General features: G+C 40.9%; 1 protein-coding gene and 1 pseudogene across 6 annotated transcripts in view; one reads left to right on the top strand and one right to left on the bottom strand.

Moving 5' to 3' along the window:
* Positions 1–10,875, top strand: part of LOC101424284 (glutamine synthetase-like) — a 416,428-nt pseudogene that overhangs the window by 377,518 nt on the left and 28,035 nt on the right.
* The window catches only part of ZNF157 (zinc finger protein 157), a 37,503-nt gene that overhangs the window by 8,810 nt on the left and 17,818 nt on the right, over positions 1–10,875 (bottom strand). For 2 of the 6 annotated variants that reach the window (XM_071213222.1, XM_004472141.5), the window contains exons 4-5: positions 1,220–1,346; positions 833–928 (exon numbers count right to left, since the gene is read on the bottom strand). In XM_071213222.1, coding sequence (XP_071069323.1) covers positions 833–928; positions 1,220–1,346 — 223 coding nt within the window. Of the gene's footprint in view, positions 1–832; positions 1,015–1,219; positions 1,360–3,672; positions 3,766–10,875 lie in introns of all 6 variants that reach the window. The other 4 variants (XM_071213224.1, XM_012530513.4, XM_071213223.1 and 1 more) reach the window with 4 other exon arrangements.

Below are 10,875 nucleotides of genomic sequence, written 5' to 3'. Positions count from 1 at the left end.
TTATAAAAAGTAACTGTTTTCTGGTATTTTACACCAGCATCCCCTTGGCTGACTAATACACCTTGCCTCTAAACACACTCACCCTCACTCACCCTCCTCAAGCTGTACCAGCTTCTTTGCCATTGCTAGGATATATTACTCTGACTAGGACTGGCATTCACTTTTCTCTCTGCCCACAACACTGAGAAGCTACATGGCTCCGTTTTCACATCACTGATGTTTGTGCTCTTAATACTAACCTCACCAAAAAATCCTCTAATCACATTCACACACCCATCATTGTCTATCCTTCTTACTTTGCTTTAAGTTTCCTTCCAACACCAAACATATTATGTATTTGCTTCTAATCTCTTTTCTTCGCTAGACTGAAAGCTCCAGGAAAAGAGAGATTATTTTATTCATTGCTAGATCCCCACATCTAGAACATGGCCAGCATATAGTTGATATTCATTTAAGATTTATTAGATGATTAAACGAATGCATGAATGAATGTCTGGCAACAGAAGGCATCCAAGGCAACTGGAGGAAAGGAAGGCAATTGAAAATACTAAAGAAAGATAGAGACTAACTAAGAATAAATGTCTAAGATGAGGCAGGCAGGGAGAGGTAAGATTGGTAAATCACCTTACAAAAATCAAAATAAAATAGAGAATTTAAGTGTAAGAGTGATTTAGATATCTGAAGCATGTTAATCTTCTATCCTCCAGTCATCTTCAAAGAGCTAAGGCCTTCAAAAGGAGAGTCCCAAAAAACATTCCATAAGAATAACCTTTGATCTGAATTCCTGGAATCTTATTTCCTTTTTCCATCTACCTGGTTCTTGTTCACTTACCTGGGTAACTATGGCTGGAGGATTCCTCCTCTAATATCCACAGCTCTTCTCCCCGCTCCAACTTGAAGATCATCTCTGGTTTGGCCACGCAGAGGCCTGTTAATGGGAAATGGCACAGGATGTGGACCAAGTTGCCTGAGCTTTAGGGCCTCTGATGGAGAAGGAAGGTGCATCTTCAAGAGCTGCACAAGGAAGGGGGCCCATTTAAACCTTTTACTGGGGAGGTGAGAACACACATATTCTTCCTGGTGCCCCAAACTGATCAATTTTCTGTGACCCTTGATTCTGAAACTAAAATATCATTAAACTCTACAGAGTTTCCACACATTACAGCAACCAAGAAAAGAAATACATGCTACCAGGAGTTATATGGACAATAATCCTCACCTACAGATGCCAGGTTGCTGTAATTCTCCAGCATCACGTCCTTGTGCATGGTCCTCTGAGCAAGGTCCAGTCTGTGCCACTCCTGTTGGGTAAAATCCACAGCCACGTCCTCGAATGATACTGATTCCTGTAACAATAATCTGCAATGATCAGAATGGGAGACATGGAAAAGACATGTAGGAACTAATTCTCTCCCAAAAGAACAGTACTGAAAACTGACCAGAAAAAGTTACACTGGACACCTGACTCCATGTCTCGGTTGTATTTTACTTTGTGTATATGGGGGTGGGGATAGAAAAACCCTGCTATTATGTTAATGTATTAATTTATGAAGAAAAGACAACTACACTATGAACTAATACTATGTGCTTGGACCTATCCAAGTTGTAAGGGAAACAAAAATAAGACACTGTGTCTGCTCTCCAGGAGTTCATACCCTAGGCAAGGATACTTGTAAGTGAATACATATCTTCAGTGAGGTGTGACATAAACTATAAAACTATGTGTGCAGGGTTCAGTGGAGTTTCATAAGGTACAGAACTGAATAATTCCACTCTGTTATCAGACTAGACTTCACTTGAGGCGGTAGAGCTTTGAATCCTTAAACAAGAGTATTGTTTCCTTGTGCACTTTAGATGGGTTGTATCCTTTATGGATATGTATCAACAAAATTGATTTAAAATGAAAGAATATTGTTTCCCTCATTAATATGGGGCAACAACATAAGAAAAAAAGGCAGGAAGACATGAAACACACATGGTGAGTTCATGTAACTATATATAGCACAGTATGGCAGGAAAAGAGTGCTTTAGGCTCTGATGAGATAAAAGGCTGTGAGATATTCAGGGGCCAAAGAGTTGGCAGGATTTTCCTTATTTTTCTGTAAATAGTGGTCTTCAAAATAATTGATTCCTTATACCATCAGAATATTTTCTGACCATCCCACAATATGTTTACATTTATAAATCATACAGAAGTACTGTCAAGGGGGAGAAAGTCAACTCTTTAAAGGCATTGGAAGGCAAAACAGGAATGAATTGGTGTGAAATCAATCCTTGAAAGAAAGGAACTACACTTGGTAAGATTCCCCTTCATATGGCTTTTCACTTGATAGTATTCCCCAGTCTGCATGGCACAATGCAGCTAGAACTCAAGCAGAAACCCAGACTTACTGGCTTGAATCAGAGGACAGAGTTTGGAGCTCCCAGACTGGCTAAAGTTTGAGGGAGCCACTGAAATGGGTACTCAACATGTGGCGAGGAGACTCCACATGTGGGGAGGAGACTCCCAGGAAAGCTGCCAAGGGGAAAGCAACATGTTATGTACAAGGGAGTCCCAATTAGATTGAGTGATGATTTCTCATCAGAAACCATGGAGGCAAGAAGGCAATGGGTTGAGACAGTGAGTGGTAATAGTATGATGATATTATCTCATAATCTGTAAAAAATGTTCCACAACAATGTAGTATGTTGGTGAAGGGTGTTGTATGGGAATTCTACACATGTACATGATTGTTTTGTAAGTTCACAACTTCTCTAACAAAACCATATTTAATTCTTTTCAGAATTCTTTGCACTATCACTGATCATTTTCTTAGGACCCATGATGAGAAAAAAATCCCGCAAAAATACACAAAATGACCACAGAAGCTAAGATAAGACCACAATGGGATGTGCACAGAGTAAGAGCTACCGCGTAACTAACGCATGACCCTTTGTTTCAGCTGGAAAGGGTAGCGAGTCACAGGCAACTGACACTAACAAGTTCTAGCTTGTGCATCAAGTATCAAACAAACAACGAGTACCAGGACAAAATTTTCATATCAGAATGCATCAAGTACCAAAATCAATGAGTTTCAGAACAGTCAAGTACCAAGGTATGAGTGTATATATACACCTAACAGCAAAGCCCCAAAATATATGAAGTAAATACTGACAGATTTGAAGGGTGAAATTGATGGTTCTACATTAACAGTAGGATACTTAAACATACCCCTCTCAATAATGGATAGAACATCTAGTGAGAAGATTAATAAGTACAGGACTTGAATGATACACTAAACCAAATAGGCCTAACAAACATATATAGAACACTGCCCCCAAAACAAACAGCACACATTCTTTGAGTGCACATGGATCATTCTCCCGGATAGTCCATATGTTGGGTTGCAAAACAAGTTTCAGTAAATCAAAAAATATTGAAATAATATAATATATATTCTCCAACTACAATAGAATGAAGCTAGGAATCAATAACTGAGGAAGAAATGGAAAATTCACAAATGTATGGAAATTAAAGGACATACACTTAACAACCAATGGGTTAAAGAGGGAATCAAAAGCAAAATTAAGAACTATCTTGAGGTGAATGAAAATGAAAATATAACATACCAAAACTCATGGGACGCAGTGAAGGCAGTGCTGAGAGGGAAATTCATAGTTCTAAATGCTTACATTAAAAAAGAAGAAAGGGGGAGTGGATGTGGCTCAAGCAGTTGAGTGCCCGCCTCCCATATGGGAGGTCCCAGGTTCGGCTCCCAGCACCTCCTGAGAAAACAAAAACAACAAGCAAAACAAATGAAAAAAAACGACTCAGAGAAGGTGATGTGGCGCAGTGGTTGTGTGCCAGCTTCCCACATACAAGGTCCTGGGTTCAATCTCTGGTCCCCGGTACCAAAAAAAAAAAAAAAGAAGAAGAAGAAAGAGTGGAACAGGTGGAGCTCAGTGGTTGGGCGCCTGCTTGCCTGCTTCACATATACAAGGTCCTGGATTCAGTTCAATTCCCAGTGCCTCCAAACAAAAACAAAAACAAAAACAAAAAAATGCTGTTGGGATATAAAAAAGAAGAAAGACCTAAAACTGTAAGAACTAGAAAAAGAGCCCCATTTTAGCCACTAAATCTGAATTTTAATCCTGCTTTTATCATGGATTTTCTGTGTAAACCAAAACAAGTTACCAGTGCTCATTGTGCCTTAGTTTCTTCATGTGCAACAAGAAGATAATTTTACCCATCTCCCAAAAATGCAAAGAAAAAATAAAATGACTTTTTAAAGCACTTTGAAAATATAAGAGAGAAAAAAGATTCTTTAAGATTATACTGCCTAATATATAGATAAATTTGAAAACTGAAAATAGGCTAATACTTTGTATTGTTAAGTTCCTGTTGCAAATTTAAACATAACTTTATCTCATAGCCAGAGTATATGTAAGTGATCTTTATCAAAATTTACTATTCTGTCTACAAAGATGGATAGCTGTCAAGGGGGAAATGTGTAGGGAAGCGGACATGGCTCAACTGATAGTGTCCACCTACCATATGGGAGGGTCCAGGGTTCAATACCCAGGGCCTCCTGACCCATGTGGTGAGCTGGCCCACGTGCAGAGCTGCCAAACGGAAGGAGTGCCAAGCCACTCAGGGGCGTCCCCACGTGGGGTGCCCCATGCATAAGGAGTGCACCCTGCAAGGAGCCGCCTTGCATGAAAAAAAGCGCGGCCCACCCAGGAGTGGTGCTGCACACACAGAGAGCTAATGCAGCAAGATGACACAACAAAAAAGAGACGCAGTTTCCTGGTGCTGCCAAGGGTGCAAGCAGACACAGAAGAACACACAGTGAGTGGACACAGAGAGCAGACAACTGGGCGGGGGGAGGGGAGAGAAAGAAATAAACTAAATCTTTGAAAAAAAGGGGGAGAAATGTGTAACATGTATGAATGTAATGAATGTGAATGTATGTGATTTCTCAGCACTAAAGCACAAAAACTTTCCTATAAGATAAAATAAATGACCACAAAAATAAAATATAGATAAATAAATGAGAGCAAACTAAACCCAAAGCAAGCAGAAGGCAGGAGATAACAAAGATTACAGTGGAGGTTTTTGAAAGAGAGAGCAAAAACAACAGAGAATCAACAAAACCAAAAGTTGGTTCTTTGAAAAGATAAATCAGAAATGAAAAGAGGGACATTACTACTAACCCCACTCAAATGAAAAGGACTATAAGAGTTTAATCTATGCTGTGTGGCAATGCTCCAAAATGCGTTCATCAATTGCAATGAATGTACTACACTAATGAAAGAAGTAGTTAATGTGGGAAAAGTGGGAGGTGTGGAGAGTGGGGCATATGGGAATCCCCTATATTTTTTATGTAACATTTTATGTAATCTATGTATCTTTTAAACATAATTTAAAAATGTATTTTTAAAAAGAGGATACTATGAACAACTGTATGCCATTGAATAAGACAACTTAGATGAAATGGACAAATTCTTAGAAACACAAGAACAACCTACACTGACTTGAGAAGAACTAGAAGACCTCAATAGACCAATTTCAAGTAAAGAGATTGAATCAGTCATCAAAAACCTCCCAACAAAGAAAAGTCCAGGACCAAATGGTTTCACAGGTGAATTCTACCAATTATTCCAAGAATTAATACCAACCCTCCTCAAATTTTTCCAGAAAATTGAAGAGGAAGCATTGCTACTAAACAAAGCCCATAATTCACATTATGATTTATACTTTGTGTTGTACAGTTTTATAGGCTTTAACAAATGTATAATATGTATCCTATAGAACAGTATCATATGGAACAGTTTCACTGTCTTTTTTTTTTTTTTTTAGTTTTTAAAACTTTATTCAGGGAAGTGGACTTGGCCCAGTGGATAGGGCGTCCATCTACCACATGGGAGGTCCGCGGTTCAAACCCCGGGCCTCCTTGACCCATGTGTAGCTGGCCCATGTGCAGTGCTGATGCGCGCAAGGAGTGCCGTGCCACGCAAGGGTGTCCCCCGCGTAGGGGAGCCCCACGCGCAAGGAGTGCACCTCGTAAGGAGAGCTGCCCAGTGCGAAAGAAAGTGCAGCCTGCCCAGGAATGGCGCCGCACACAGGGAGAGCTGACACAACAAGATGATGCAACAAAAAGAGACACAGATTCCTGATGCCGCAGATAAGGATAGAAGTGGTCACAGAAGAGCACACAGTGAATGGACACAGAGAGCAGACAAATGGGGGGGGGGAGGGGAGAGAAATAAATTTAAAAAATAAATCTTTAAAAAAAAAAAGTCCTGCCAGGATAGGAATAGACCAGCTGACCAGTAAGAAGTAGATTCGGGCAGCCCCAAATGGCTCTAAAGCCAGGCCACCAGCATGGCACCAAACTGAAAACCAATCCAGCTGTCTCCCTTTAAACATCAGCTTTATTTAGGGTATTGAATGATCTAACACTATCAGAAAATGGGAGGAATAAGTTCAGCCATAAGAAAACTAGACTGTATGAAGGATGTCCTTGAAATATATACACCATGTGTTTAGAGTTAAAGGACAACACGTCTCTTAATTTTTTCTCAAATGATTCCATAAAATGTATACAATTGGTGAATCTGGGAAAAGCATCTACAGGAATTCCTTGAATATTCTTATAGCTTTCGGAAGTTGATTTTATTTTTTTAAAAAAGCAACAAACACATACACACACAAAGTTAATTGGCCACAAGGTGATATTAACAAGAAATCAATTGGCCATAGATGTGAGGATTTATTTTTGAACTCTCAATTCAATTCCATTGGTCTGTATATCTGTTCTTGTGCCTGTATCATGCCGTTTTGATTAGTGTAGCTTTTTAATAAGTCTTAAAATCAGGAAGTGTGAATCCTCCAAATCTGTTCTTTTTCAAGATAGTTTTGGATATTTGGGGCCCCCTTACCTTTTATATAAACGCAATGATTGGCTTTTCTATTTCTGCAAAAAAGGCTGTTGGAATTTTTACTGGAATTGTGTTAAATCTGTAAATTGCTTTGGGTATACTGACATCTTAATGATATTTAGTCTTTCATGAACATGAAATGTCCATCCATTTACTCAGGTCTTCTTTAATTTCTTTCAGCAGTGTTTTGTTATTTTCCATGTACAAGTTTTTTTAATTGAGATTCACATATCATTTATTCATTGCTTTCCTGATATCCTTTAGTTCTTTTTCTGTATTTTCCTTTATCTCCTTAAGTATATTGAGGATCTCTGTCTGCTATGTTGAAAGTCTGGTCTTCTTTGTTGATGATTTCTGGACTTTTAACTAGTTCTTTTGGATGAGCCATCATTTCTGGTTTCTTTGTCTTGCAATCTTTTTTGCACCCTGGTGTTCATTTTAATATTTCATAGTGTTATCTTTGGGATTTGGTCCCTGAGCTATCCATTCCTAAAATTTGTAACTAGTTCTTCCTCGACACTTGGTTCAACTTATTCTAGACCTTTAGAAAACTCACGTTTAACTGATCAGATTTTTATGGCTCTTATTCATTTGATTCTTGCCTTGGATATATGGCACAATTTTTGAGATTGTACTATTTGTGCAATTGTTTCATCCCCAGGAGAAAGTTTCCTTTCCACTGTTCCTCCTCCAGGAATATGGAACTGTTCTGTTTGTTTTTTTATTTGCTTCTATAGATTTTTAACACTCCTAGCTGTTTTTGCCTGAAGGGCAATTCTGGGGAGAGTCACCCTGGAGAGGACTTTTCCATGTCAGGTTTTCCCTGTAAAAATAGAGCCAGAGGGAAGAGGCTGTGGCTCAATCAGTTGGGTTCCCATCTACCATACGGGAGGGCCTGGGTTCATGTCCTGGGGCCTCCTTGAGAAGGCAGGCTCGTCCACGTGCCAAAAGTGCCGCCTGGCCAGCAAGCGCTGTGGAGAGCCGACTCAGCAAGGTGACACAACAAAAAGGGGAGACAAGTAAAAGCACAGAAGAACGCGCTGCGAGTGGACACAGAGAGCAGACAGCAAGCAAGCCGTAAGGGGGGGGGGGGGGATAAAATTTTAAAAAGAGACAGGGACTCATAAAGGGGATGTACATCGGTTCCAAAGTGCCCTAGGAAAGAGACCCAGAAGAATGTCAGACTTCTCTGCTCCCTTAATCTGTGCTTTTGGGTCTGCCCAGCAGGTGGCACTCTTCAGACAAGAGTTCCCCAGTCCTAAGGCAGTACTGTCCCTTTAATTCTCAGCCAACTCTGCCTCTGGTTGAGCCTGCCAGCAGCTTTTGGCCCAGGCAGGTTGAAACTGTTGCTGGGTGTGTTCAAACTGTTGCTCTGCTACCAGACCCAGTATCCTGAATTCTCTAATCAAAAGCCAAAAACTGCTGGGCTGTGCCCCCATCTTTTTCTTTGGGACGAGCCACCCCAAGGAGGCACTGTTTCCCTAATTCAGCCCCGCTTCCACACCTACTAGGGGCACAGTTGCTTTCTGTTCTGAGCTGGTTGAAACTAACTATTCTCAGAGATAGGACCCAGCTATCTGAATTTGCTAGTCAAAAGTCGGAGTCAGTGATCAGCTACGGCGCCCCATTCTTGGGGATAGGTCCCTCTTCAGCAAATGGTTCCCTGCAGCCCTACAGTGCTCCCAGGACAGCACTGTCTCTAAATTAGCCCCACGTCCACTCCTGCTGGGGGCAGGGTTGAAATAGAGGCTGCTGGCTGCTTTCTGTTCTGAGCAGGTTGAAGCTATAACTCCTCAGAGTTGGGACCCAGCAATTCAAATTTGCTAATCAGAAGTCACAGACAGATAACATCTGGCCATGGCATACCCTGTTCTTGGGGAAGAGTCACCCTTCAGCAAGCTATTCTCTGCAGTCCCAAGATGGCACTGTGTCTCTAAATCAGCCTCACTTCTACCCCTGTTGGGGGCGGGGTTGAAACAGAGGCTACTGGGTGCTTTCCATTCTGAACAGACTGAAACTGTATCTGCCATTGGAGCCGGGACCCAGCTATCCAATTCGCTAATCAAAAGCTACAATCAGTGCCCAACCATTTCACCCCCTCTCCAACAATTCTTGGGAAAGAGAACTTTTATTTCCAGTCAAGGTGTGCCTCCCTGTGGTGGTCTGCCATGCCAGAGGGTTTGGGCACCAGCCTCCTCAACATCGAGAGTTCTACTCACAGATCTTCATTGCAGTTTATAAATCACTTGCTTCTGCTCTTCCCTGGATAGTATACAGTGTTACTCTGGCCTCCAGAGCCCCAAGCAGTTGTTTCCGACAGTTTCTGGCTGTTTACTAGCTGCCCTGGGAGGACGAACTGAGACCTAGAGCTCCCTACTCTGCCATCTTATCTGCAAGTTCCTCCTGTGGCCAATTAATTTTAACAAGTTCACTCAATGGGAAAAGAATAGTCTCTTTAACAAATGTTGCTAGGAAAACTGGATATCCATGTGCAAAAGAATGAAGGGAGATCCCTACCTAAGAGTATATACAAAAATTAACTCAAAATGAATCAAAGACCTAAATGTAAGAACTAAAACTCTAAAACTCCTAGAAGAAAACATAGGAAAGCATCTTCAGGGTATTGTGTTAGGGCTTTCTTAGACTTTATGCCTAAAATACAAGAAAGTAAAGAAAAAAGAGATTATTGGGATTTCATCAAAATTAAAACTTGCGCATCAAAGGACTTCATCATGAAAGTAAAAAGACAATGTACAGAATGGGAGAAAATATTTAGGAACCACATATCTGATAAGGGTTTAATATCCAGAATATAAAGAAAAATCGTACAGCTCATCAACAAAAAGACAATAACTCAGTTAAGCAATGGGAAAAAGACCTTAAAAGACATTTCTCCCAGGAAGTGGACTTGACCCAATGGATAGGGCGTCCACCTACCACATGGGAGGTCCACGGTTCAAACTCTGGACCTCCTTGACCCATGTGGAGCTGGCCCATGTGCAGTGCTGATGTGCGCAAGGGGTGCTGTGCCACACAAGGGTGCCCCCCGAGTAGGGGAACCCCACACGCAAGGAGTGTGCCCCATAAGGAGAGCCGCCCAGCGCGAAAGAAAGTGCAGTCTTCCCAGGAATGGCACCGCCCACACGGAGAGCTGACACAGCAAGATGACGCAACAGAAAGAGACACAGATTCCCGTGCCGCTGACAAGAATACAAGAGGACACAGAAGAACACACAGCGAATGGACACAGAGAGCAGACAACTGTGGGGGTTGGGGAGGGGTAGGGGAGAGAAATAAAAAATAAATCTTAAAAAAAAAAAGGATTCCTATTTGGAATGATGGGAATGTTTAAAAAAAAAAGACATTTCTCCAAAGATATACAAATGGTCAATAAGGACATGTAAAGAAGCTCTACATCACTAGCCACTAAAGAAATGTGGAGAAACAAGAACTCTCATATTCTATTAATGGAAATGGAAATGATGCAGCTAATGTGGAAAAAAGTTTGGCTGTTCCCAGAAAGTTAAGTATAGAATTACAATATGACCTGCCAATCCCACTTTTAGGTATCTACCCCCAACAAATAGAAAGCAGGGACTCAAAACATTTGCATACTGATGTTCATAACAACATTATTTATAATTTCCAAAAGATGGAAGTGACCCAGGTGTCCATCAACAGATGAATGGATTAACAAAATGTGTTATATACATATAATAGAATAATATTTGGGGAGGAATGAAATCTTGATGCTTGCTATCACATGGATGAACCTTGAAGACATGTTGTGTGAAATAAGGCAGACACAAAAAGGACAAATACTGCAGAATATGTATACTGATAATGTCAGAATGTGGAATACAGTTTACCAGGGGCAGAGTGGGGGATGGGAAGTTAATGTTTAATTGGTATGGAGTTTCTGTTTGAGGTTGATGGCAAAGTTAGGCAACAGAT

This window comes from Dasypus novemcinctus, chromosome X (assembly GCF_030445035.2).
Source record: "Dasypus novemcinctus isolate mDasNov1 chromosome X, mDasNov1.1.hap2, whole genome shotgun sequence".
In the NCBI taxonomy this organism is placed as follows: domain Eukaryota; kingdom Metazoa; phylum Chordata; class Mammalia; order Cingulata; family Dasypodidae; genus Dasypus; species Dasypus novemcinctus.
The sequence above is the reverse complement of the archived record's forward strand: the minus strand, read 5'-3'. Positions and strand labels throughout refer to the sequence as shown.